The sequence below is a fragment of the Callithrix jacchus genome, chromosome 8 (assembly GCF_049354715.1).
Source record: "Callithrix jacchus isolate 240 chromosome 8, calJac240_pri, whole genome shotgun sequence".
NCBI lineage: Eukaryota > Metazoa > Chordata > Mammalia > Primates > Cebidae > Callithrix > Callithrix jacchus.
In genome coordinates, this window is record NC_133509.1 from 55,345,084 (window position 1) to 55,372,392 (window position 27,309).

Genomic DNA, 27,309 nt, shown 5'->3' on the forward strand with positions numbered 1-27,309 from the left:
CACAAACCGTCTCGCGTTAGGCTGCCCTGCCAAAGAAAGCAGCACTAAATACGTGGCAGATGGACTGCCGACCAGTGTCAAGACCAAGTTTCATGGGTTCCTGGACGCTCAGCCAGGGGTCGTCTCCGAAAGGCCACCTGGCTCTTGGAAACAGAAGCCAGTTTCCCGCCATCTGCTGTCCGTGGAGGCTGTGCCCTCGCGGCTGCTGCCCTCTGGGTTCCAGCTGAGGAAGGGGCACGTGGATCTCAGGTTCGTTTATTGCCTGGGCTGCCCCCCTACGGCCTTGGGGCGGGGGCTTCTGCGGCGCCAGGTCCAAAGCGGATCCAGGAGGGAGGGGCCTCCTCGGAGAAGCGGGGCGCGGTCCCACCTACGCAGAGGCTGACAGGCCGACCCTCCTCTCCTCACGCCACACCCATCTGCGTCCTTGTCCACACAGTCACCCCACGGACGCACGCCAACCCCACCCAGATACAAAGTAGGTTTCCAAAGAACATCTTTGCGTTTTCTTCCCAGCTTCCCAGCATCGAACTAGGGAGGAAGAAGCGGTTGAGAAACAAAACTTCTTTTCACTGTGCTGCCCGTTTCTGCCGACTTGTTCTGAGGCCGAGGTGGGTTCACCCTCCTGCTCTTCCTCCTCTTTGGTAGCTTCATCCCCCCCCCCACTTTGGCGGGGGAGTCCCTTCCTAGTAGAGGCAGTTTGGGTCTCCCCCGGGAGGCATTTGCGGGACTGGGCTGGGAGAGGGAGGAATGGGGAGGGAAGTGAAAGTCCAGTATTTGTGTGAATTCACGACTTTACATTCCCACTCTACTTTTTACTTTGCGCAGCTGGGCCGAGATGCCGCTTCTATTGGTTAGTAGGCTCCGAGGGGGACCTAAGGGAGGCCCTGGGAGGCCTGCACTTGCCACAACTAAGGAAGCTTTGCTTCTTATTCAGGTTAATCACCCGATTTTTGAAGCAGGCTTTCGTTTTTTGCAAGCGTAACTAACATTTGGGGATTGTTGTTTTCTCCTCTGCCTCCCCACCCCTAACCTACCCTCAGCCAGTGTTGTGTAATTCTTAGAGACTTTTGCCAACAGCCTCTTCCTAAGCCTTCCTACTGGAAGGTTGGGATCCTCCTTTTTCTCTTTCTGAGACAGCACATCAAGTGCTAACAGCAGCACATGGGTAAAGCGCAACATCTTTATTAAGGAAGGACAGTAAAAACAATTTCATCACCACTCAGGGGACTAGGGAAATCTCAAATGAGCCAAGACCCTCCCTCGTGACAGTAAGAATCTTAGAGTCAAGTCATAATATATTCACTAGAAACCCAAGTGACATAATTATCTGCAGCACAGGACCACCTTCCAAGAAGCAGCCTCAGGTCTTCAATGAGTTATTAACCACAGAGCCACTAACTAGTTTTGCAGGAGGATAGGTTTATTACATACACTTCAATTCAAGCAATTCTTTTACTGATGAGAAGCAGAGTAAAATATGTTTTGAATTTATGGTAATAGTCAGTGTTGGCTTCCTTTAAACAGCAACTTTTAGTGGCACCTTGAAAGTTAGCTTCGATTTTCTAGAAAGTACTAGTATGGAATATAAAACTTGTGTGGGCCTGGTGCGGTGGCTCACGCCTGTAATCCTAACACTTTGGGAGGCCAAGGTGGGTGGATCAGGAGGTCAGGAGTTTGAGACCAGCCTGGCCAAGATGGTGAAACCCTGTCTTTACTGAAAATACAAAATTAAGATGGGTGCTCCAGCCTGGGTGACAGAGCAAGACTCCTAAAAAAAAAAAGTTGTATGGTGCATGTAAAGGTTCTAGTCCCACAAATGCTATGAGTTTCTTGAGCAATACATGTCTCTTTCTCTGTTCCTCAGTTGCCTCTTCTTTAATATGAGGGTTGGACAGACTCAGAGGTCCCTCCCACTCTTGTTCTATGACTGCATGGAGTGGTGCGATGTTAGTAACAGGACACGAGGCACTCCAGTAATGTGGAGATGAACTATGGTTTGGCAGAGAGGATGGAAAAAACCATCCCAGCAAAAGAGGAATGGCTTTAGCTATTGTTCAAAGCAGATAATCAGGTTATAAGCAGGAAAGAGGAAGAAGTTTGTCAAGTTGTTGCTGGAAGCATTTGCCACTGTGACTCAAATTAAAGTAGATGGATGAAAAAGTGGACCAATGCAGGCCAGTCCAACCCTTCCTTAGAAGTTTTTACTTAATCTGTATTTAAGTATATTCTCTGTGATTATCCGTAAACAGTTATTCTCAGAAGAATGCCCTGAAATACCTGGGAAAGAAGGAATGGGGACAAAGAGGGAATGGGCACAAAGCCTGGAGTTGGCTAAAAAGTAAACTTTTAATTTTTGCCTTTGATGGAAAAACAGGCATGTCAGCAGGACTTTGTCCTCACTCTCTTTCAATCAGTAGTGTTGTCGCTTCCTGGAGCCATGATTCTACTTTTCACGTGGGCTTTTCCTTCTTTTCCTGTGACTTCTGTTATTGAATAAGTTTCATGCTTATAGACATAAAATGTTAGAGTTATGAAGAAATTTAGAAATTATTTGTTCATTCCTCCCATCATCTAATTTTATAATTAATCCTAAGACGGAATGAAACATATATACTCTGTATGAAGAAGGAAAGTGCTCCAATGCTAGAGTCCTTGGAAAGAGTACCCATGCATCCGTGTCTGTGTGTAAGGACATTATGGGCTTGAGGGAGAGAGAGAAAAAAATCTCCAGAAAAGGGGATGACTTTCAAGTTAAAGTGGTCAGAAATTTTTTTTTTTTTTTTTTTTTTGGAGATGGAGTCTCACTCTGTCACCCAGGTTGGAGTGCAGTGATGTGATCTTGGCTCACTGCAACCTCCACCTCCTGGGTTCAAGCTATTCTCCTGCCTCAGCCTCCCTAGTAGTTGGGACTACAGGTGCCTTCCACCACGCCCAGCTAATTTTTGTATATTTAGTACAGATGGGGTTTCACCATTTTGGCCAGGCTGGTCTCGAACTCTCGACTTTGTGTTCTGTCCTCCTTTGCCTCCCAAAGTGCTGGGATTACAGGTATGAGCCACCCTGCCTGGACTGAACATTTTTAAAATAGATTTTTTTTTTTTTTGCAATTGGCAATTCCTTTATATGGATTAAAATTATTGACAAAGATGCAATATTCCTTAATCATAGAATATAATTCCTTGTTGTATTTTAAAACACAAATGACTGTGTGCATAGCTGCATTCTAATGAAATAGTAATTTTTCCCCCAAACCCTACTTTTTGTTTCAATAAAACTTCATTGCGCCAAGTTTAAAAGAAAAACAAAAACTGTCTTTTTGCATTGTGGGCAGATTGTGAATCCTCCAAAAGTTGTCCAGTGAAGGCCCAGAGGCACAGAAGGGAACTGACTATATTCACAGGCTGCTGGTTTCCCCACCCCAGAACTACTGCAGAACTCCAAAATCAGAGGCTACTCTGTGTGAGTTGGTGCTTGAATTGGTGCTTCAAGCCATGGGCACATTGGATTGCATATTGCAGGCGCATTGGATTGTATAATGCAGCAGTCCTTTTCTGGTAAATCACTCAAAAGTGGGTGTTTTCATTGACCAAGTTATCTTAGGCTGTAGGAGTTGGCTGCCGTATCCATCCAGGACTGCTGAGGCAGTTGGGTGTTGCAATGAGCCTGTCAGCTCTCCTCCCTAACAAATGAGTGGTTGATGACTTTTCAGAGCTCAGCTCTTCAAAGTCTGTTGAAAAGGAGATGTGTGATTAATTTAAAATAGTTACCACTCACAGATGCAATGTTTGCTCACAGAAGGAAACTGAGCATTTGAGTACTCTGTCAGATGCAGGGAGGAGACCCACTCTGGGCCCCACTTCCCATTGCTTTTCTTTGTTCCGGAAACACTTCGGACTTTGGCATTTGGCAAAACAAACTTTAGTGTTTACAGTACTGGTCAGAGACATGCTTGCTCTTTCCCAGAAGACTCTAGTACCCTTGAGGCACCAGGGACTGAGGGAAAGCAGTTTAAGGCCATTTGCTTAGTCTTCTTCTCACTGCTAACCTTTTTCTTTTTAGCTCAACATTTGCTTGGGGCTGCAGAGAGAGAGAAAGAAGACAAGGAAATAAGTGAAGCTCAGGCAGGATGGTGCCCCAACAAATCTGAAAAATAAGTGAAGTTCATCCCTCCCTAGGTTCCGCCTGCTGCCCACTTTTCTTTCTCCTCAAATCCTCAGTGCCTTTCAGTTACCAAAACCTGTTCTTAAGGATGAGCTCTAAAGCACATGCCTAAAGATGTGTAAATTACAGACAGCTGTTGAAAGAATTTACCCTCCTAAGGATTTTTGCATTGGGTGAGGACCAATACCTCAAGAATGAAGGCATATCAGTAGGATTCCATAAAAGTAGCGCTTTGCTGGGAACCTGGGAAGCTCTCCGCTCTGCCTGGGAATCATGATGGCCTTATTTTGTAACTACTACCAAACCCAGTTATGTCTGTAAGCCTTTAAGAGAAGCCAGGAGACTTCACATGGGCAAGGTCTCCAAAGTGAGATCAGATGGTGCATCCTAGAAACAAGGGATCACAAACACAGTTTGAGTGTGGGGTGTGGTGATGTGCGCTTGTAATCTCAGCTACTCAGGAGGCTGAGGCAGGAGGATTGCTTGAGCCCAGGAGTTCCAGATGAGCCCTGGCAACATATTGAAACCTCAAAAAACAAGTTTGGGATGAAGTGTTAGTCACTGTTTTAAATTCTCAGAATAGAGAGTCAGTGAGATCAATTAACTAATAAAGGAGTGATGGTTAATGGCCGATTTCTCTGGTTACAGCAAGGTGAAGTAAAAGTAGATCCATCCCAGCCATGTTATGAGAACTCCAGATCAGCTCACACTCTTCTCTGAGCACTTTTGAAGTTCACAGGATGTAGAAGTACTTGCAAATTAGCTCCTTTAGCCTACACAATGAAGCTGCCTTTTTGCTCCTTTTCTGCTCCAGCTCCCTGTGTGAGATCTGTCCCTGCCACACAGAAGGGCTGCTGAGAACATCTAAAGATGCCCATGTCCTTTTCCTTTCTGGGAGAGCAGATGGTCTGGCGTCATGCTGTAGCTCTTGTGTCCAAGACTTGCCTCACCCCAAGAGTACCCTCATGTGGGGAAAGTACTTTACTCCGCCCTACCTCTACATCCTCCCCTGTCAACCTTATGGTCTGTTTCTTTACACTGACTTCCTATGTGTTTTCAGAATCTTACAGAGATTTCAGGAAACAACCTTTTTATTTATTCCAGTTTTTATTGAAGGGTCCTCTCTTAGGGCCCAGGAAGTTGCATAAGAAGGGAATGTGCGGTGGCTCACGCCTGTAATCCCAGCACTTTCGAGGCCGAGGCAGGTGGATCACGAGGTCAAGAGATTGAGACCATATTGGTCAACATGGTGAAACCCCGTCTCTACTAAAAATACAAAAAATCAGCTGGGCATGGTGGCACGTGCCTGTAATCCCAGCTACTCAGGAGGCTGAGGCGGGAGAATTGCCTGAACCCAGGAGGCGGAGGTTGTGGTGAGCCAAGATCGCGCCATTGCACTCCAGCCTGGGTAACAAGAGTGAAACTCCGTCTCAAAAAAAAAAAAAGAAAGAAAAAAAGGAGGGATGTGAATGGCACACAATGAACCCCTTTCCCAATGCTGCTCTCTGGCCTTCATATCTTTCTCCTGCCCTTCATCTTGTTTTCCATTAGGATGAATCCTTTCCCAGGGGCATCACAGACTCTTATGCAAATAGGCTTCCCTCAGGTGGACTCACCAGCTTTTCAAACACGCACTTTGACATACCTGAAACCGAGTCAATGCAGCCACCTTGGGACCCCTACTCCATGCTTGTCTCATTGGGGATATGTACTGGGCACAGTAAATCTGCAAGAAAGAAGTGAGCAACCCCTCCAAGGATTGGATGGGACAGAGGAGAGTCATTTGGGACTCAGAGGTGGTGTTGCTCAAGCTGAGTCTGGAAAGACAGGTCAGTTTTCTCCTTGCATATGAAGGGTTCAAAGTCTGACTCCACCATTCATCTGTTATTTGATCTTGGAATTTCCTCATGAGCAGAACATATTTACGTAATGCCTGGCTCACACAGTCCTAGTTAAAGGTAGTTATGTATGTGAGAGCTTCACAAAACGGGAGATCACACTGAATATTATAATTATTGTGATTTCAAGTGCATTTGTCTTATGGACAGGCAGGCTCTCTTTTCTTGACAGCTTCTCAAGAGCAATCAGACTGAATAATTGGAGGTAGGCAGATGACAACAGAAGATTGAGGATTTTTAAAAAGGTAACACCATCCTAGATCCAACACCACGGTGGGCGAATGCTGGGGGTCTGTGAAACAGTTGGTATCCTGCTGTTGTCTGATATTGGGAACTATAAGATTTATAAAGTTATCCTGGCAACCTTTGGCCCACTGTTTTTATGCAAGCAATGGATCTGAAGCCCTGCTGTGATGGTGGAGATAAGCCATTTTGTAATTACAAGGATCAGAAGATTGAATCTTCAGGGTTAGTCTCTTGTGGACAGGTAAAGATGGAAGAAGCAGCCCAGGAAACATGGAAAGCCTAATTCTGGGGGTTTGAAGCTCAGCAGTTGAGTGGGTACAACCTCAACCACAGGCAGTGTACTAATAGCTGTCACATGACCTTCTCTAGACGTGCTTTCCTGGCTCTATGAAATTGATAGAATAACCTGCTTAGCATCCTTTCATGAAACCAAATGATGTGATATGATAAACAATAAATAGAAAGCACAGTGGAAAAGTATCCTACTGGAAGACCATATCTTACTCTGTGACATCTTCCAAAGCAGTTCTTGGAGTTGGCCCAAGAAGATCAGAGATGCTTTTTTTTTTTTTTTTTTGAGACAGAGTCTTGCTCTGTCACCAGGCTGGAATGCAGTGGCATGATCTTGATTCACTGCAACCTCCACCTCCCGGGTTCAAGTGATTCTCCTGCCTCAGCTTCCTGAGTAGCTGGGACTACAGGTGTGCACCACCATGTCCAGCTAATTTTTGTATTTTTAGCAGAGATGGGGTTTCACCATGTTGGCCAGGATGGTCTTGATCTCTTGACCTTGTGATTCACCCACCTCGGCCTCCGTAAGTACCTGTAAGTACTGGGATTTACAGGTGTCTGCCACTGCGCCTGGCCAGAGATACTATATTACTAATCCAGACTATTATGTGTGAATAGTGAAACCTCAGTCCTGCCATGGACAAGAGTAAGCACCACAGACAGCAGAAAAAGGCAATTTTTAAACAGAAGGCCATGTTTCTCGAACTTTTCCTTCCAGACAAATCTCTAGTCCATTCAGGTTGGTTAATATCTAACCCAATCATGCCCAGGGAAAAGGTGAATGACCCTTCTCATTTGTTCAAGGGCAGTGTCCTGGGTTTTCATGTCCCTGCTAGGATTGGGAGTCCTTAGCTTTATTCTCTCCACCCACTTACTGTGAACGCTATATAATCAGAACCTGGAGAGGCCGCCAGTTTCACACAGCTGGAACCCATCTCAAGGAACAAACAGCTGGAACCCATCTCCTATTGAAGGGAAACTGCCGGATTTTCGTGAGATTCTTCCTCCTGGGTAATCTATTGTTCTATTTGTTTTATCTATTATTTCTAGTCATCCATCCATTTCAGTGAAACCATTTTCCTCCCTTTAAAGCCTCTGGGCTCAAGCTCATGAATTAAAAAGAAAATGGATCAGATTCTAAAGTTTAAAACAAAAACAGTTTCCTTTGGGATGGCCCGTATGTGAATAACGGAAAATTAGTGAGACAGGGAGCAAGTGGAAGTTTAGGAGGGATTTCCAAGTTGTGATAAAATCCCCAAAAGTCTGGGGGAGCCATTTGCCAAAGGGCACCTGGAGTCCTCCCCCATCCTCTGTCCTTCACTGCTGCTACAGGTATTATATGTGGCTTAACAAGAAAGAAACAGAAAGTGTGTTTTTAGCACTGTTTCCTTCTAACTTTCCTGCCAATTTCTTTTTTCAGAAAAGTTTTGGATACCTTTTTTTTTTTTTTAGACAGGGTCTTGCTCTGTCGCCCAGGAGTGCAGTGGCACCATCTTGGCTCACTACAATCTCTGCCTCCCAGGTTCAAGCGATTGCTCTGCCTCAGCCTCCTGAGTAGCTGGGATTACAGGCACATGCCACCATGCCCAGCTAATTTTTTTGTATTTTAGTAGAGATGGGGTTTCACCATGTTGGCCAGGATGGTCTTGATCTCCTGACCTCGTGATTCACCTGCCTTGACCTCCCAAAGTGCTGGTATTACAGCCCTGAGCCACTGTGCCTGGCCTGGATGCTCTTTGAAAACAAAGTGGAACATGTCCCAAGATTAAAAGAAGGCTCACTGGCAGGTTGAAGGGAAGAAAGAAGGAAAAGTGATAAAAGGATTAATATGCCTTTGGTGTCAGGCTCTCACTTTGGGAGATTTTTCCCTGGGATATATAAAAGCGTGAAGCCACATTTATTAAAATGATAACCATAGTTACTCATCATAAACTATCAAGTTAACTTGCTGGTGTGTAAAATTTGATGAATCTTTTGAATACTGAACCTTGCCTGTGGGGGGAGAGAGAGAATATTAATTCTTTTGAAAACTAGCAGATTAGTTTGAGACAGAAGATAAAGTTACTCTAAAGAACAGTTGGGGGCAGCCACAATGGCTCATGCCTATAATCCCAGACTTCTTTTAACTTTAGGATATGTTTCCACTTTGGGAGGCTGAGGCAGGCAGATGACCTGAGGTCAGGAGTTCGAGACCAGCCTGGCCAACATGGTGAAACCCCATCTCTACCAAAAATAAAAAAATTAGCAGAGTGTGGTGACAGGGACCTGTAATCCCAGCTACTTGGGAGGCTGAAGCAGGAGAATTGCCTTAACCTGGGAGGCAGAAGTTGTAGTGAGCCGAGATTGCACCACTGCACTCTAGCCTGGGCAATAGAACAAGAAAACTCCGTCTTTCAAAAACAAAACAAAACAAAAACCATCTGGGACTAATTCCACTGACAAAAAGCTGAGCTGACCGACAGTTACATGTTTGGGTATAGAAGGATATATCTAGAAGGATATGCCTAGAAGGATATGTCTAGAGGACTCCGTACCCTTCGCTTAGGCAGGTTCACGTTTACACCACAAATAATCTGTCTCTTACTGGTTTTCTCCCAATTCCATTTTACCTTGCTTTTGAGAGATTTAGAACTGAATATATTGAGAAAGTTTTGAGTGAGGGAGCAGATGTTAGATATTGGTGGTTTTGGTGTACGCTTGCTGGGATTTGGTTCCTGGATGTCTTAGGGAATCAAGATTACAGTAGGCCCATGCAAAACTTAGTTGACTTGTTGCAAAATGAATGTGCATATTCTGCAAATCAGAAGTAAAGATACTCTTTTACCTCTGCAGAATGGAACATGAGAGCTTTCATACTCAAAAAGCAAGTGGCTTTTTAGGAGGCAAAGCCCCTGTGATGTCCAGTGCTTTATTTAGAGGTGTCATGTGAGCTTGGCTTTCACATTGAGCCTATGGGATGATGCATCTTAGTGAGATTGGGCTACAGGTCACCCTGTCATCTACTTGTTCCAGTTGGTGCCTTGTGCCCCCAACTAAACTTATACAAAATTTGTCTCTGTAACTGAGAGTCACTGGACCTTTGCTATTGAAACTAGCAAAGCCTCTATTATTCTTAATGAGAACCATGAAACTTCAGATTTTTAAAGCTAGCAACTCTCTTATTTTCTTGATGAACAAACCCAGGCCTGGAGAGAAAAATGAAGTCAATTATTTAAAAAATATTATTGAGGATTTATTATGAAGCAAGCATGTTGTTGACTCAAGGTGAATAATATGAGTTCTGTAGAATATATACCAGTAAGAGACACTAACAAGTGAATAATCTGTTGTTTGCCGAGCATCACTTGGGTAGTGGCATGTTTGGAAATGGCACTGTAATATTTATTTTGTGATATCCTTACGGGTAGATCCTGAGCTTTGTGGCTTTTGCTTTAGCACTTATATCTAGTAAGGTGTTCTTGGTCTTAATATCTAGCGCAGAGAGTTTGGATGGAGATTCTAAACAGGCTCACTGGCTCATACTCCCTTCTGTGAACAGCAATAACCTCACAACTTGTACAGCATTGGCACCTCCTGCAAGTACTGTCTGCCCTAGAGAAGACATTAGTAACATTCCTATCCACCACTGCCACCTAATGACTCTTTTAGGTACTGGCAGCCCTGGTTCTGCTTCCTGATTTTTGAATTCTGGGATTCTGGCACCAGACAGAAGGATGTTGAGTATGTAAGGGAAACCTTTAACATTAGAGGTCAGTATTTGTTTACTACAGAACAAGAGGCTTAGTTGATTACCAATTAATAAAACTTTGATATAATCTTCCAAAAAACTAGAAATAGGAAACACACGCAGGAGACTGAAAAGCATGATGTAAACATGAAGAACGTGGCAAATGGGTGGCCTGGCAGCCCAGTAGCTGTATTTGGAGCAGCTGCATGATTGAGTACTTGTTACACATTTAGGGCTGGCTCTCCATTCTGCAATTATGTACCACTTTCTTGATAAACTCCCAAGAACACACTTTCACCATGGAATTTCAGATTTTTAGAGGTAGCAACTCTCTCAAATATAGACAAATGTCAGTGCAGACAAATTTTATACACTGCTGAAGAATACCAAATTACATGCCAAGGAATTTTTTCATTCCACAATGCTGAAGTAAATAGCAGCTGGAAATGTTTCCATTAAGTTTATAGATTATCATTTGTAATGGAATCAATACCAAATGAAAATTAGAAAGAGAGCCCACTATGCTCACCCAGTCATGCCTTCCCATGTAACCACAGAACACTGGAGTCCTGTGTCTTTCTAGATCCATGGTCGTGCTCTCAGAAGAAGCTAGCCACACCACAGGCCTAGTGCTAGGACTTTTTAAGCTCAGATTCCCTTCAACTTTTATAACATTGGCACTTCCTGGTAGGGCTACAGAACTATTTGATATGAAGATGTTCATTGACTTACACACAAGAGAAGCACAAAATAAAAAGTTAACAATTTAATGCCTATGAAATGAACCATTTATTTTTACATTGGGGTCATAAGAATTATATTACATTCTTAAATGTAATTATGTAATTAAATATAATTTCCTCCCTTTGTGAGAAATTCTCAGTATGTGTGATGACTACCAAAAAATCATAGCCAATTACAAATACAGTGAGTTACTCATAAACAATTTAAAAAGCAAAATTCTAAAAATCAGGCAAAATTTTACAGTGAAAGTTATTTTTATTGTCAAATGAATAGGGGCATTCACATATATTAGGTATAATGTGGATTAGATCTGTAATGGTTTTTAAAGGCTCTGAATGGTCTTAAAAATTTTGTCCAGCTGGGTACAGCAGCTCATGCCTGTAATCCCAGCATGGGAGGCCAAGGCCAGTAGAACATGAGGTCAGGAGTTCAAAACCAGCCTAACCAATATGGTGAAACCCCATCTCTACCCAAAATACAAAAACTAGCCAGGTGTGGTGGTGCATACCTGTAATCCCAGCTACTCAGGAGGCTGAGGCAGGAGAATCGCTTGAACCTGGGAGGCAGAGGTTGCAGTGAGCCTAGATCGCATCACTGTTCTCCAGTCTGGGCTACAGAGACTCTATCTCAAACAAACAAAAAAAAAAGTCCAGAGAATTAAAAATATATGCAGATGCACTTGAGAAAAAATGCAGAGGTAGTTGCAAAAAAAAAAACTATATATATATATATATAGTCAGAAACTACTTGTCACAATTACCAAGTACCTTTCAATTCTCTAATCTTGAAATTTCATAAGCAATAGAATATTTAAATTTCATAAGAAATTTGCTTTCTGTTTTGTTATAATTCATATTTTTTTAGTTCTATTTTCAATAATCAGTCATTGAGTTAAAATTATGCACCAGGAAGAAGCATCGTATTTACCTAAAGGTGTGTTTGATGCACCATTCCTGGGATGTGTGCGTTCTACAGTTTGAGACAGCTCTTGAGAGGTGATGACAGGAATCCTCTTTTTCTCATTCTTCTTTTGAAAAGATGTTAAGAAATCATTAGAGCAAATTATCAGGCCTTTGAGTTGATGAAAAAGTCTAAGGCATTTTTTATCACATAGTGGCACCATTTGCTTGTTGTGTAACAGCGTATGTACAAATGTAGGAGAAACTAGAAAATATTCTCTAGAATAATCTCAATTGCTTCCAATGTGAGAAGCTCCTAAGAATAAGCATGACTTCCTCTTTCTTCTCTGTAAGAGTTGATTCCAGGCCGGGCACAGTGGCTGACACCTGTAATCCCAGCACGTTGGGAGGCCAAGGCAGGCGGATCACAAGGTTGGGAGTTCAAGACCAGCCTGGCCAACATGGTGAAACCCTGCCTCTACTTAAAAAAAAAAAAAAAAAAAAATTAGCCAGGCATGGTGGTATGTGCCTGTAATCCCAGCTACTTGGGAGGCTGAGGCAGGAGAATTGCTTGAACCTGGGAGGTAGAGGTTGCAGTGAGCCGAGATAGCACGACTGCACTACAGCCTTGGTGATAGAGCAAGACCCGTCTCAAAAAAAAAAAATAGTTGATCCAGACCCATCTTCCAAACATTGTGTGTCTTTTTCTATGCTCCTCCCTCTTCTTTCTAAACAGTACATAAGAAATTTACCTTTGGCCATGAACCACCTACTTCTTGGAGAAGTAGATCTGTTTCCTTTCACCTCAGGATAAAACTGCTTTCAACTGCTTTCTTTACATTAGCTGACTAATTAACGAGAATCCTGTTGTAAACAATTCTGTGGTTGACCCTTCCCTGGGCTCAGGGTTCCCTAAAACAGGGGTCCCCAAATTCCAATCTGTGGCCTGTCTGCCTGAGCTCTGCCTCCTGTCACATCAACAGGCAGCATTCAATTCTCATAGGAGCTGGAAGCCTATTGTGAACTGCACATGTGAGGGATCTAGATTGTGCATTCTTTAAGAGAATCTAATGCCTGATCATGTGAGCTAGAACAATTTCATCCTGAAACTATCTCCCACCCTTCCATGGAAATACTATCTTCCATGAAAATGGTCCCTGGTGCCAAAAATGTTGGGGACCACTCCCTTAAAATTCTCTCTTCTTAGCTCTTACTTCCTGTGTTACTCTCATATCAGTACATTGAAGCCCCCATCCTTTCCCTAGGGATGCCTTATTTCCTATTAGGGAGGCATTTGGTGTGTCTTAATGGTCATTGTGTCTCAGGACCTAGCACAGTCCCTGGTACCAGTAGGGACTGATGTAAGGTTTGTTATTCAATTAATTAATAAATGAATTAAAGAGACAGTGGATTTTGTAATGTCACAACTGATAGAGAAATACTCAGTGATTCTAAGGGATAGGAAAGAATGGTTGGAGCTAGAGGTTACGCTCAGGACACTAAATTTCCAGAGGAATGGATTGACAAGAGGTGTGAGGTTAATGAGGAAGGGAAAAGAAAAGATATAATTTGGTGGTGGAAAAGATCTGATTCATGATGCCATATCAGACAGCAAAGCTCCTGTCCCTTTAGCCTAATTTGACAACGCTGTTCTTGCCCCTACCACGTCTCCTTTTGCCCTTGGCAGGAGCCTGTGTTGGAAGAGATGGTGATGGGCCTGCACCTTTTGTTGTTGGTCTTCATTCTGGGTCTGGGTCTGACCCCACCAACTCTGGCTCAAAATGACATCAGGTACATCAGGTTCCTGGAAGAGCACTATGATCCTAAAACAAGGAATGGGAATGACAGATACTGTGAAAAAATGATGAGGTTAAGGAACATGATCTCACCCTGCAAAGGAACCAACACCTTTATTCATGGCAACAAGGAGAGCATCAAGGCCATCTGTGGAACTGAGAATGGAGAGTCTTACAATGGAAACAAAAGAATAAGCAAGTCTGCTTTCCAGGTCACCATTTGCAAGCATAGAGGAGGGTCCCCCCGGCCTCCATGCCAGTACCGAGCCACAGCGGGGTTCAGAAATGTTGTTGTTGCCTGTGAAAATGGCTTACCTGTCCACTTAGATGAGTCCATTTTCCGTCCGTAACCAGCGGGCCACTGGTCCAGTGCTGGCTCTACTGTCCTTGCCTTACATTTCTCCTCTGCACCCCACAACAGTGGTGGCAATATTCATTGCCAAGGGCCCAAAGAAAGAGCCACCTTGACCTTTCGTTTTCTGTTTGACAACATGTTTAATAAATAAAAATGTCTCTGAAATCAATAAGAATCAGAGTCTTCTCACTGATTCTGGGCATATTGATCTTTATCCCATTTTCTCTTCTTGGTTTCTCCCTGCAAGGACTGCATAGAATAGAAATGCCTTTTTCTTTTCTTTTCTTTTCTTTTTTTTTGAGATGGAGTCTCACTCTGTCGCCAGGCTGGAGTGCAATGGCACAATCTCAGCTCACCGCAACCTCCACCTCCTGGGTTCAAATGATTCTCCTGCCTCAGCCTCCTGAGTGGCTGGGATTACAGGTATGCACTGCCACACCTGGTTAATTTTTATATTTTTACTAGAGACAAGGTTTCACCGTGTTGGCCAGACTGGTCTTGAACGCCTGACCTGAGGTGATCCACCCACCTTGACTTCTCAAAGTGCTGGGATTACAAGCTTGAGCCACCATGCCTGGCCACCTTTTTCCTTATTAGTCAGTTTTTTACAAGTCATTAGGGAGGTAGACTTTACCTCTCTGTGAGGGAAAGAATGGTAAGTTGATGTACAGAGAGAGATGAAAAAAATCCAGGGCTCATAGTCACTAAGCAGAATTTTCAAGAGAGGCAAATTGTTTTTTTCTGTCAAATAGTAAACTAATATTACTTCTACAAATATGAGACCTTGGGGAGGAGTTTCTAAGGCCCGAGTACCCACATAGCAACAGATTATTATACTTTCTCTCTCTCTCTCTCTCTCTCTCTCTCTCTCTCTCTCTCTCTCTCACACACACACACACACACACACACACACATAATCCAGCATGAATACCAAAATTCATTCAGGGTAGCAAGAGATAATTTTGATGTTTGAATGGAATACTTCAGGCATAGTCTCTTGTCATGGTTATTTTATGTAAATTTCTAAAAACCAATTACATTAGTTTCTCTGTAATCTTTTACTTTATCAATTAATGTCAGGGAAGTGTGATGTTTTGGGGAAGTTATGAAAAGATTCTGGCTGGGCACGGTGGCTCACGCCTGTAATCCCAGCACTTTGGGAGGCCCAGGCAGGCAGATTGCCTGAGGTCAGGAGTTCGAGACCAGCCTGGCCAACATGGTGAAACCCTGTCTCTACTAAAAATACAAAAATTAGCCGGTGTGATGACAAGCACCTGTAATCCCAGCCACTCAGGAGGCGGAGGCAGGAGAATTGCTTGAACCCAGGAGGTAGAGGATTCAATGAGCCAAGATCATGCCATTGCACTTCAGTCTGGAGGACAAGAGCAAGACTTTGTATCAAAAAAAAGAGAGAGAGAGATGGAGAGTATTATGGCCAATAATGAAACCCCATCTCTACTAAAAATACAAAAATTAGTTGGATGTGGTGGTGTGTGCCTGTAGTCTTGCTACTCAGGAGGCTGAGGCAGGAGAATCACTTGAACCTGGGAGGCAGAGGTTGCAGTGAGCCAAGATCACACCCAGCCTGGTGACAGACGGAGACTTCATCTCAAAAAAACAATTCCAAGTTTACCCCTTATTCTCCTTCAAGATTTATTTTTAAGTAAACATAACTTAACACTCTCATTGTAAAACACACTGTTCAATCAGTGGTTAGCTTCCTGTTACCTAATTTCTGTCAATAAGTGCCTGGATATTTTATTTAGAAAGTGGTTGCCAATAAATTAGTTATAAATCACCAGTTTCACTGCCTTGTGAACACATAATTATTGTGATCTCATTATTCCCTGTGGTGGCCTCTCCTGCTCCCAATATTGCCCTGAAATGGGCCAAAAGCCCTGGCTTCCCAGGACTCAGGTTATAGAGCACGGTCCAGGTACCACCTCGGAAAGCCCAGCCTCACTGCAGGTATTTACACTTAGAAATGGGTTTGAGAAGTAGGTTGCTGGTGTGTTCTCAGCACGGGGATCTCTCTGGATTAGTCTATTTCAAAATGGAAAACACTGTCATTTCCTAAGAAAATAGAAAAAAGTATTCCAAACATCTCTTATTAGAAAATTACCATATTACAAAATCTCAAAAGCCTCTCAGAAAATGAGGAAGTCACAGTTTTTGGCAAACTATGTGGGCCCTTTTCTCGAATTTTCCAACCAGTACTAGCTCCTTGAGGTGAGACAAAGTTACTCAAGATCATTGCCCCCACTCAAGGCCTTCACAGGACAAGTCAAAGGCATGGACCATTATTATACTGATCACACCATAAGCTGCGAAAACTCACATCTTCTCCAAATGTCTGCCTGGAGCATTGTCACTGCATAGTCTGCTCTGGTGTTAAGGGAAATGGCTGCTTCATAGGAAATCACATGGCAGTGGGATGGGGGTGTTTCCTGACCTGCTGATGGTCCTGGCAGCTGGGTAAGCATTCCTAGTCCCTTTTGGTCTGGGCTTCTTGTTCTATCATAACCACAAGCTGTTTAAAATAAAATATCAAGTCACAGGCAGGTCATTTTATTGTAAGTAAATCATTTGAAGAATTGAAGTCCTGGTCAGCTGTGATTGTTGGCTTTGCAAGGAAAGAGAAGGAGAGCTCCAAAATGCCAAGTCCTTTGAAGGATAGTGACATGCAAGGAAGAAAATTCTATGCAATTTGGAGAGGAAAAAAGTCTCTAGGGATCTAGCAGCTGAGATATTTTATAGTTTAAAAACAGACTTCCAATTTATTGGGAACACAGCTCTACGAAATAAAAGGGGGTCAATAATATATACAACTCAGTGTAGCCATTCATTATTTTATCCAGATTGACAGAAGCAGAGGGAATCAAGAAAAATGGAAATAGTAATAAATTAATACAGTAATTGCCAACATTTGCTGAGCATGTGCCCTGTGCTCGGCCTTTTTATAGGACTTTACATTGACTTTCCCATTTATTCTTCATAGCATCCCTAAGAGGTGGGTATTATATGTCATTTTACTGATGATGAGATATGCTGAGAGAGATTAAGCAATTTTCTCATGGTCACAGCCTCAGTGTTTTAGACCACAATGTCAAAAGATGTTCTTATTGTGAGTCAGGGTGGTGCACTGGAGAAAGCATTTGGGGAAAATCCTGATCCAAAAGTATGTGTTGGGATGATGTGGAGATGATTCAATTTTCTCTTGTAGCTAGAGCTTTGCCATGCACCCCTTGGTATCTACATTGGCCTGCTGTCCTCAAATATTTTTCTATGTCTTGTTTACTTGGTTACTGTAGAAAAGCTGACATCCTGGGTTTGTTCTTGCATGAATAGGTAAGGTTTTCTCTGTAGCCACTTATCTTGCTAAACCATATTCTTGGTCACAAAGAATGAGGATAAGAGAAAGTAGATAAAACCATATAAACTGGAGGTGCCAATGGAAAAATAACCCAAAATATATTGATCTGCTGAAGCTATAATCCAAGTGCTAAGTATACCTTCAGAAGTTGTATGCATTGTTCTTGGGGCAAAGAGGAAATCAGTAAAACATCTGCCCTTCCTCCCACAACCTCTTTACTTCTTTCTCTTCCTAACACCATATCTCACATCTACAGCTGTAGGAACGCGAATATGACACAGAGCTTTATATCTCTCTGTGCAAAGGTAAAAGGTGGCTGTGGATATAGGAGGTGACATTTAAAAGAACAATAGCCATGTGTGATACTGCTTTCATTATCAGTAATCAAAAGATAGGCTTTCAGTAGAACAAAGTAAAGTACAGGTCCCTTGGAAGCCATTTCAGTCGTTCACACAATGCAATCCACCATTATGAAGCAGAATTTGAAATCACAAGACAATAGTACCCATATACATCAAACTAGGAGTTCAGCTGGGCCCAGTCCTTGGACTGCACATGTAGAGTTGGGCTGCCTGACTCTCAAAACATTGCCCTTGGTAATTTGGGTTGCTCACTTCCTACTGAATCAGGGGTGATTTTTCTGTGCTTTAGTGAATCAACCCTGCTTCACTGCAAGAGTCCAGCAGATTGACAATTCATGTCAGTTCCAGGAGTGACGGCCAGATGGCAGCATCTGGCTAGTCAGTTGGTAAGTGATTTCACCTCTAATCATGATTATACTCTGCTGCTGAGAAGTAGCAGTTCTGAACATAAATGTCTTTGACATCCTGCATATTTGGGGCATGGGATGAGTGAGCCAGTAGACGATAGTCTACACAAGGTGTAGAGTAAGATAGGCCTGGATTCCTTTCTTTAATCTGTCAGTGAAAGCAATGAATGTTCTGAAACTATATAACAATACTGTTTGTTGCTGCTCTGGATTTTTTTTAATGCTATAAAATATAGCCTTATTTTTCATTGCCAAGAGATGACAACACAGTGAGGCTGCAACCGAAGACAGACAGCTGCCGACAACTACTGACAAGACAGGAGGAACATCAAGAATAGATGCAAGACAAAGCAGTGTATCTCCGGGCCTGGGGTATTGATGTTACATACAAAAACAGCAAGGAGAAGATACAATCCAAGTTTTCTTTGGAGGATACTATGCTGTTTAAGCTTATTTTAAAAATATTTCTTAGCCTTTCTTATTAGTCAATTTCATAAGCCTGGGAAACACCTTTACTCTATCCATTTAATTGCATTTGTTCATTAGCTTACTTATTTCATTTATTAGTTCATTCAAACAGTAGCTGTTATCAACTGTCTTCTAAGTACTGTATCTGGGTACTCTTTTTTTTTTCTTTTAAATAGAATTAAAAGGAATTCCCAAAGAACCTGACTTTACATTAGAATTAGAATAACACATTTTAAATTAATGTATTACATATATTATTCTAGAATTATACTAATAGATTTTAAATCACATTAGAATAGTCACATGATAAAAAAAGAAAAATAATAAAATTACCGAACAAGAGTAAGAATAGTCATCTGAGAGGAAAGGCAGAGCTAAATGTTCCTCTGTCCTCTTCCTCCACCTAGATTCCCAGATGTAAGGTATTAAAAGTAGTTTATAAACTTTCTTTGACATATCCTGAGTCTATCCAAACTGTTGGGAATTGGAGCCTCCCAGGAACCAAACACTCCCCAAAGATCATACACCTGCAGAATTCCCCCAAGAGACACACAACTACAGTTTCATGTAGGTTCACCTTTTCTCTTTTCATACTCTGACTGTACAAGCCTGGCAGCCACCCAGTCAGTCCCTGCCCTGTGTCATTATACTGCCTACAGCAACTTCTCTCTGTAAAAGAGAAAGGTCTTGCTTTCAGAAGAGATCATGTTTGCAAACTCTTGGGGAAGCAGGGATGGGAAAGGTAGCAGAGATGAGTGGGAAGATGGTCCATACAAGAAGGAGGAAAGAGGAGACCATGGATTCAAGATGTCAGCTTGCTATTCTCAACACCTCTTTCCAGTGCCCAGTTCTTACCTTATTTCTCCTGCCTTTGCTTTCTTTTCTAGGCACCTCTAAGGTACTGATGGCTCTGCAGAGGACCCATTCATTGCTTCTGCTTTTGCTGCTGACCCTAGTGGGGCTAGGGCTGGTCCAGCCCTCCTATGGCCAGGATCGCATGTACCAGCGATTCCTGCGGCAACACGTGCACCCTGAGGAGATAGGTGGCAATGATGGCTACTGCAACTTGATGATGCAAAGACGGAAGATGACTTCGAATCATTGCAAGCGCTTCAACACTTTCATCCATGAAGATATCTGGAACATTCATAGTATCTGCAGCACCGCCAATATCCAATGCAAGAATGGCAAGATGAACTGCCATGAGGGTGTAGTGAAGGTCACAGATTGCAGGGAGACAGGAAGTTCCAGGGTACCCAACTGCAGATATCGAGCCACGGCCAGCACTAGACGTGTTGTCATTGCCTGTGAGGGTAACCCAGGGGTGCCTGTGCATTTTGACAGTTAGATGCCACCCTGTAGGGATTATCGCCAGTGGTTGGCCTTACACTTATTCCTTGAATCGCTATTAGTAATGCATTTGAGCTGGCCCAGGCTCTGTCTCCACAGCTCATTTCTTCTTCTTTTTCTCTATATAACTCATTCTATTAAATACATTGCATCAAAGAGAAATGGAGACATAAACCTATAATGAATGAGGCTGGGCTTTTCTGTAATAAATTTCCTTTTAGAATACTGGTCAATATAAAAAACTTCCTTTTATAATACTGGTCAGCTTAGCTCTCTTATATCCTTTCCTCTGGAATTTAGTTATTGTGTGTATTTATGTAGTATTTCAAACATTTCAAAATGCTTTCATCTATGTTATCACATTTTAATATCACAGCACTTAAAATGATGTCATTACATACAGAAGCTCAAAGTTAAGGGATTTGCTGAAGCATATAAAGTTAATGGAATAATTGAGACAAAAATCTAGTTTAGCTGGACACCTAGCCAGGGCTTTTTCTGTTAGGGACAAGTTGCCCCAGAAAATCCCCTTAGCTGACTGCCCCACCTCCCCAGGTTGCTTTGCAGCTGCATTCCTAAACTCTTATCCAGGCATCGCAGCAAGGCTACCAGACAGGCTACAATGAGCAAAGCCTACTTACAGCCATCTGGGCAGCACGGGGGAGGTCATAAGAAACAAACTTTTATTACACATACTTGTAAATTCCTGTTTTACACATACCTGTAAAATCCTGGGTTTTTTTTTAACTGCTGTCACAAAAGTCACAGGGTGATGTATTTTGTATCTTCGTGCTTGTTACAAGCTGATAGATTATCTCGGACCAAAGACTCCCTTAAGCCCCTCTCATCCCATATAAACCCCTCGTTTTGTAAGCTTGGGGCTGCCTCCTCTGACTGTTATGGGGCAGCCCGGCAGGTCAGCAAACTTGCTTGTCTGACTTTGGGTCTACTTGTCCTTTCTCTTGGCTGACCTTACATTTTCTCCTTCATCACAAAGAATGTTTTGAAAGTGTCTGCTTTTTGTTATCCTTAAAATTCACCTGTCCAGGAAAGCATTAAAAATTTGGAAACGTATGCCAGCAAAATGTGAACTCTGTAGTTTTTGTCATTGCTGCTATGTTTGGGTCTAATAAGATTAAGAAGGTGATATTGGGAATTTTCCCAACCTTTGAATCACACTAGTGAGTCAATGTATTAAAAAAGGTACTAGATCATTAAGACTCATGTGCTTACTTACTGACTGAAAGATTGTTTATGTTTTCCTTGTAATAAAGGACTTAAACTGCAGGTACCTGAGAAGACTGTGCTACAGTATTATTTGCTTTTCTCCAATTTTTTAATTCTCTAGTTTATAAACATGCATGTACCTTAATAACCTCATGAACTCTGGTCAAAGACTAGTGCCCATCATATCCATGACCACAACACAGAAGATTTGTCTTATTTTCTCCAGAAAGAATTATTCCTCTCAAAGACAATTCTCATAGCCCTTCCTTCTCCCTTTGAATGTTTAGAAGGAAATTAGGGAGCAAAGATATATGAAGGTGCTAGCTGCTGAAGAATGGAAGTGTGTGTGTGTGTGTGTGTGTGTGTGTGTGTGTATGCATGTGTAAGGACAAAATTACAGCAGATACAGAAAAAAATCTTATCTGAACTCTCACCTGACTATAGCAGAGCCTCCCAGAAATGCCCCCACCATTCGCTCCCTCCAAAGGAGTCCTCATGTAACTGTAATAGGTCTTTTGCCTGATGTGCATAGCAAGCATGTCATTATGTCAAGAGACCAGGTTGCAGCAGAGGAAGAGGTTTAGTGCAGGGCTGTCAAACCAAAAGATGGAAGGACACCTCAAATCCATTTCCCCAAAGAGTTTGAGGCTAAACATTTTAAGGGTTTTGGAGTGGGTAGAAGTGATGAGATCACTGATTGATTGAAGAATGCAGACTGAAGTCATGGGACAAGGAGATGAAGAAACAGTGTTCTCATGCTGATTCGGTTAATCTGTGGGGCTTTTTGTTTTGTTTTGAGACAGAGCCTCACTCTGTCACCCATGCTGGAGTGCAGTGGCGCAATCTCGGCTGGCTGCAAACGCCGCCTCTCAGGTTCAAACGATTCTCCTACCTCAGCCTCCCTAGTAGCTGGGACTACAGGCACGCCACCATGCCCAGCTAATTTTTTGTGTTTTGTAGAGACGGGGTTTCACCATGTTGGTCATGCTGGTCTTGAACTCCTGACCTCAGGTGATCTGCCCGCCTTGGCCTCCCAAAGTGCTGGGATTACTGGCATGAGCCACCGTGCCCCGCCAATCTGTGGGGCTGTTTAAACTGAGTGGTGTCAGCTGTTCTGCTAGAATCTGCATAAAGCCTTATGATTCAAATGTCAGAGATTGGCTCTATGGGAACAACGAGAATGCAGATGGTCAGTATCTAGTGTTCGTGACTTTTGGTTACAAGGAAGTGGGTCAAAGTGTAGCTTGATTAATGCTTGCTTATCATTGTATTTCTGTCCAGGATTCTTGTTAACCCTGTGAGGATGGCTTCACCCAGACAGGAGATATTCCAAGAAAATTGTGTAAGGCTTTATCCAAAGCTTTCATTTGTCTTTCTCAAAAGTCATTTGTTTTCCTATAGAAGCCATTTCTCCTTCCTTTTTGCCTATGAGTTGATAAAGTTTTATCGCTAGCTCTTCATCAAGCCTCTTCATCTGCACATTTCCACAGGTTATGAATACAACTTGTTTTCTTTCCTCCTATTAACCTGTCTATAGTTAATTCACAAGCTCCCACCCACTGAACCAAAGTTGGTAGAGGGAAAGTTTTCCCTCCTAATAGCATGTCTGTGTAGGTATATTTAGAGTGAGAAAGAAGGATGAGAAGAGAATTTTGTCCTTGTCACCATCCAGGTAGTCATGGGAGCTGGTACCTGTGGTATGATATAAAATAAATTTGAGCTTTGTTCCTGGTTCCTGCCGCAGAGCTCCTAAAACCCTTGAAATTTCCTAAGTGATAGTGTAACCAAATTAAGGGTCAGCTGCTCATTGCTCAAAAGCAAGGCTTGCGAGACAAGAGTTAGTGGAAGGAAAAGCTGATTTATTCAAGAGCCAGCAACCTGAGGAGATGGTGAACTAGTGCCTCAAAGACTATTTCAAATTTTTTAGGCTAGCTAAAGGGATTTCAAGAAGAAGGAGGCATGGAAACTATGAGCAGGAGTGGTACAGGGTACAGGTTTGCATGTCTTATTCTGATGGCCATCTTCAGTAATGGATCACCTGCAGGTCTGGCTGGCATCACCATAACTGCAACCAGGTTATGGATTAACCTCCCCCCGCCAGTGATTTTTCTGAGAATGTAGGATTTCAGAATCTCAAATTCATGCCTGGTTTATTTCAAGATTAGCTCCTGGCTTTCTTAAGTAAGGATATGGCTAGATATTGGATAAAGCAAAGAATAAGGCTATTCATTTTCAAAGCAGGCTTATTATTCCAGTTACAAGCTCTCCACTGCCAATTTCTATTTCTTTCTTTTTTTTTTAATGGAGTCTCACTGTGTCACACAGGCTGGAGTGCAGTGGCATGATCTCGGCTCACTGCAACCTTTGCCTCCTGGGTTCAAGCGATTCTCTTGCCTCAGCCTCCTGAGTAGCTGGGACTACAGGCATGTGCCACCACGCCTGGCTAATTTTTGTATTTTTTTATTAGAGATGGGTTTTCACCATAGTGGCCAGGCTGATCTTGAACTCCTGACCTTGTGATCCTCCTGCCTCGGCCTCCCAGAGTGCTGGGTTTACAGGTATAAGCCGCTAGGCCCAGCCTCCTATTTCATGTCTATGGGAGACATGGTTAGCTGTTGTTGGCCCAGTCCTTGTTTTTACCAAGATTTTAGCAGAACTTTATCCCTGGATGGAAAGGGTGAAGGGCTTGTTTGTAAGACACACACAAAAAAACTGGAAAGAACAAAAAGAACAAACTGGTGCAGGGTTGATGATGTATGTCTTAGTTGTTGTAGATACTGTTTAATTCTTGATTGATTTATTAAGTCCAAGGGTGGGGTCCCTGACCAAGAAGTTCAGAAGGATCTCCCATACACAATTTCAACAATGCTCAATTTAAGCCCACTTCAGGGTGTTACCCTAATCCGAGCAGGGCAATAGGTAAAACCCTGTACAATAGAGTTTTGCCAGGGTGTTTTTTTCTTTTTTTTAGCATGTGGACCATGTTTTCAGTCTTTCCAGTTGATTGTGGCCTCCAAGAAGAGCATAATTTCCATTTGATCTGTAATACTTCCCTTATCCTTCATGTGATCTCAGAAATAAAAGAAGGATTATTGTTGCTTGGTATAGAGCAAGGAAGTCCAAAAATCAAGGAATGATTTCTTTTAACAGAAGCTCAGCCACTTCTGCAGCTTTCTCAGACTTGCTTGTGTAGGCTTCAACCTCTTGCTTGGGTAAGCTTCAACCTGCCTAGAAAATGTGTCTACAAACACTAGTAGGCATTTATAATTCCCAGTGTTTTGGGCATCTGGGTGAAATAAACTTGTCTGTCCTCCAACGGTCCTATTCCTCTGTATTGTACTTTTAATTGTAACATAGCCAAGGCTTGTACATAGTGTCCTGATTGAGTCTGAAAAGGACATTTGAGCATTTCCACTGGGTTCTTCAAGTTCTAATAGAAAGTGGTTAATTGATCAGATACACATGTGTTTAATACGCCTAACCTAATCAGGTGAGCTTTGCTGTTTCCTATCTTTCTACCATGATCATCCTTGGTATTCTGTCAATATTGAACTTACAGAGGAGGTCTGTGGTCATGTTCTTTCCTTAAATTCCTCCAAACTGTTTGACCTCTTGAGAGCAAGAGTGAGAACCAGAGCAAGGGAGAGAGATTGAGAATGAGAGGGAAAGAGAGACAGAGAGAGAGACAGAGAGACAGAGAGGCAGTATTAGAGCTGGCCGTGGGGGTTAGAGAATTATGAGGGTACAAGTGCATACAAGTGCCTTAATGCAGCTTCACTGGTACTTTAGAAATTCACCCAAAGCATAACAAAGACAGTGCAGTGGCTCAAGCCTGTAATCCCAGCACTTTGGGAGGCCGAGGCGGGTGGATCACGAGGTCAAGAGATCAAGACCATCCTGGTCAACATGGTGAAACCCTGTCTCTACTAAAAATACAAAAAATTAGCTGGGCATGGTGGCACGCGCCTGTAATCCCAGCTACTCAGGAGGCTGAGGCGGGAGAATTGCCTGAACCCAGGAGGCGGAGGTTGCAGTGAGCCGAGATCGTGCCATTGCACTCCAGCCTGGGTAACAACAGTGAAACTCCGTCTCAAACAAACAAACAAACTAGTGCATTTTTTTTAAGTTGAAATATGAATATTCAATTTCTGGTTAAAATAGTTAAGACAGAGTTGAATTATAACATCATTAATAGTAAAAGAAAACATGTAACACTACTATCAAGACAATCACAGTGGGTTTAGTTAGGATGAGGCTGAGCTGCGAACACAGCTCGGTAGTATAAAAGCAAAATATTTTATTTTCCTCTCACTTGAGAGTTCCTCTCTAAGCAGTGCAAGTTATTCAGGAATCCGGATTTCTTTCATTGTGTTACTCTGCCATCCCCTAGGAGAAGGGTGTTCAGCTTTTCTGTGTCACGCACCCCTTCAGCATTCTGATGAAGCCAAACAGTAATTGAGAGCAGTAACAACTGAGAAAAAGAGAACAATAATACTTGTTCTCTGAAAAATATCATTAAATGCACAAAATAAAATACATGGGATTTCAAAGGAAATCAAATATCAAGCATTTGAAATGTATGATATAGTATTGTATGTGTTTATTAATACATTAAGTACTAAGACCTACATTTAGGTCTAATTACTCCTATAATTTTGAGGTAGTCATCAATATGAAGTAATACTCTGAGATATTGGGAGCAAACATAAGTGGATATAAAGAGTCTATGATTTCTATATTTTTTCTACATTCATTGGTAAAGGAATTGCTAAATTTCCTTATGAGTGAATGAAAAGATGTAATTTTCTGCACTGCACTACTGCATGGATCTTATGATTTCTACTCATGGAGCCTTTCGAACCTCATGGATTATGGGTTAAAACACCCATAGACATGTTCATTCTCTGCACGAAGAAACCTAAGTCACTAATATGGTTTCGTGAAACAGTAGTACACAAAAATTTGAGAATTGAATAGGGGTTAACAAAATGAAATATCAAGGAATTAATAGAAAGCAGTCAAAATCAAAGACAATGTTTGAAGAACAAATACGATTAACAAGAGATTTGAAATTTATACTCAAAGAGGAGTATCTCCTTAAGAACTCTAATCAGAAGTCACTACCCAAGGGACTCGTAATGTAGAAACTAGTTCTAGGAAGTCAACCCATTAAACAGTTTCCAGAAATACCAGCTAGCTTAACTTTCTGGGCTGCACTGGTAGTGGCCAATTTCTGCAAATATAATAATACTGTTCCCCTCGGTAGTTTAGATTTCTTCTAATTGATTTTATATCCAAAAGCTTTAGGACTTTGGGCTTAGTTCATAGGAGAGTTCATGGATGTATCCTTGGAGTCCATAATAGATTTTTTTCCACGTCGAAAGTGGAATATCTGGCCAGGTGCAGTGGCTCACTCCTGTAATCCAATACTTTGGGAGGCTGAGATGGATGGATCACTTGAGACAAGGCTGGGCAAAACCTCATCTCTACAAAAAATTAAAACATTAACTAGGTATGGTGGCAGGCACTTGTGGTCCCAGCTACAAGTGCTGTGAGGCTGAGGTGAGAGAATTGCTTAAGCCCAGGTGGTAGAGATTCCAGTGAGCCAAGATTGTGCCGCTTCACTGCATTCCAGCGGGGTGACAGAAGACCCTGGACCTTGTCTCAAAAAGAAAAAGAAAAACAAAGAAAGAAAAAGAGAAAGAAAAAAAGAAAGAAAGAAAGAAAGAAAGGAAAGAGAAAGAAGAAAGAAAGGAAAAGAAAAGAAAGGAAGGAAGGAAGGAAGGAAGGAAGGAAGGAAGGAAGGAAGGAAGGAAGGAAGGAAGGAAGGAAGGAGGGAGGGAAGGAATATCACTTACTTGAGAAAACTGGATTAACTAGTTGACATAACTGAGGTAGTACAACTACGTAATGTTATCAGCAGTAGAGATCAGCATAATGCTGTATTGCTTAAAAACTATTTTCATATAGATCTCTTTCTTAGCTTGCTTCTTCACACACTGGCT

At 42.3% G+C, this 27,309-nt stretch overlaps 2 protein-coding genes across 4 annotated transcripts; both read left to right on the forward strand.

The window, feature by feature from the left end:
* Nucleotides 1-25: 25 nt before the first annotated feature.
* ANG (angiogenin) lies at nucleotides 26-14,292 on the forward strand. Of its 2 annotated transcripts, none has more exons than NM_001270922.1 (2): nucleotides 26-608; nucleotides 13,654-14,292. In NM_001270922.1, exon 2 carries the CDS (start codon nucleotides 13,672-13,674, stop codon nucleotides 14,110-14,112), a length of 441 nt encoding a protein of 146 aa, NP_001257851.1. In that variant the 5' UTR covers nucleotides 26-608; nucleotides 13,654-13,671; the 3' UTR covers nucleotides 14,113-14,292. The 2 variants fall into 2 exon arrangements, with proteins under 2 accessions (NP_001257851.1, NP_001257852.1); NM_001270923.1 differs by lacking the exon at nucleotides 26-608 and adding an exon at nucleotides 7,507-7,607.
* Nucleotides 56-21,373, forward strand: RNASE4 (ribonuclease A family member 4). 2 transcript variants are annotated; one of them, NM_001270924.1, is made up of 2 exons: nucleotides 56-608; nucleotides 19,615-21,373. In NM_001270924.1, the coding sequence occupies exon 2, from the start codon at nucleotides 19,632-19,634 to the stop codon at nucleotides 20,073-20,075; it is 444 nt and encodes a 147-aa protein (NP_001257853.1). In that variant the 5' UTR covers nucleotides 56-608; nucleotides 19,615-19,631; the 3' UTR covers nucleotides 20,076-21,373. The 2 variants fall into 2 exon arrangements, with proteins under 2 accessions (NP_001257853.1, NP_001257854.1); NM_001270925.1 differs by lacking the exon at nucleotides 56-608 and adding an exon at nucleotides 7,507-7,607.
* Nucleotides 21,374-27,309: the final 5,936 nt, after the last annotated feature.

Excerpts from the sequence above, each read along its gene's own strand:
- RNASE4 (NM_001270924.1), top strand. The coding sequence starts at position 19,632 with ATGGCTCTGCAGAGGACCCATTCATTGCTTCTGCTTTTGCTGCTGACC.
- ANG (NM_001270922.1), top strand. The coding sequence starts at position 13,672 with ATGGTGATGGGCCTGCACCTTTTGTTGTTGGTCTTCATTCTGGGTCTG.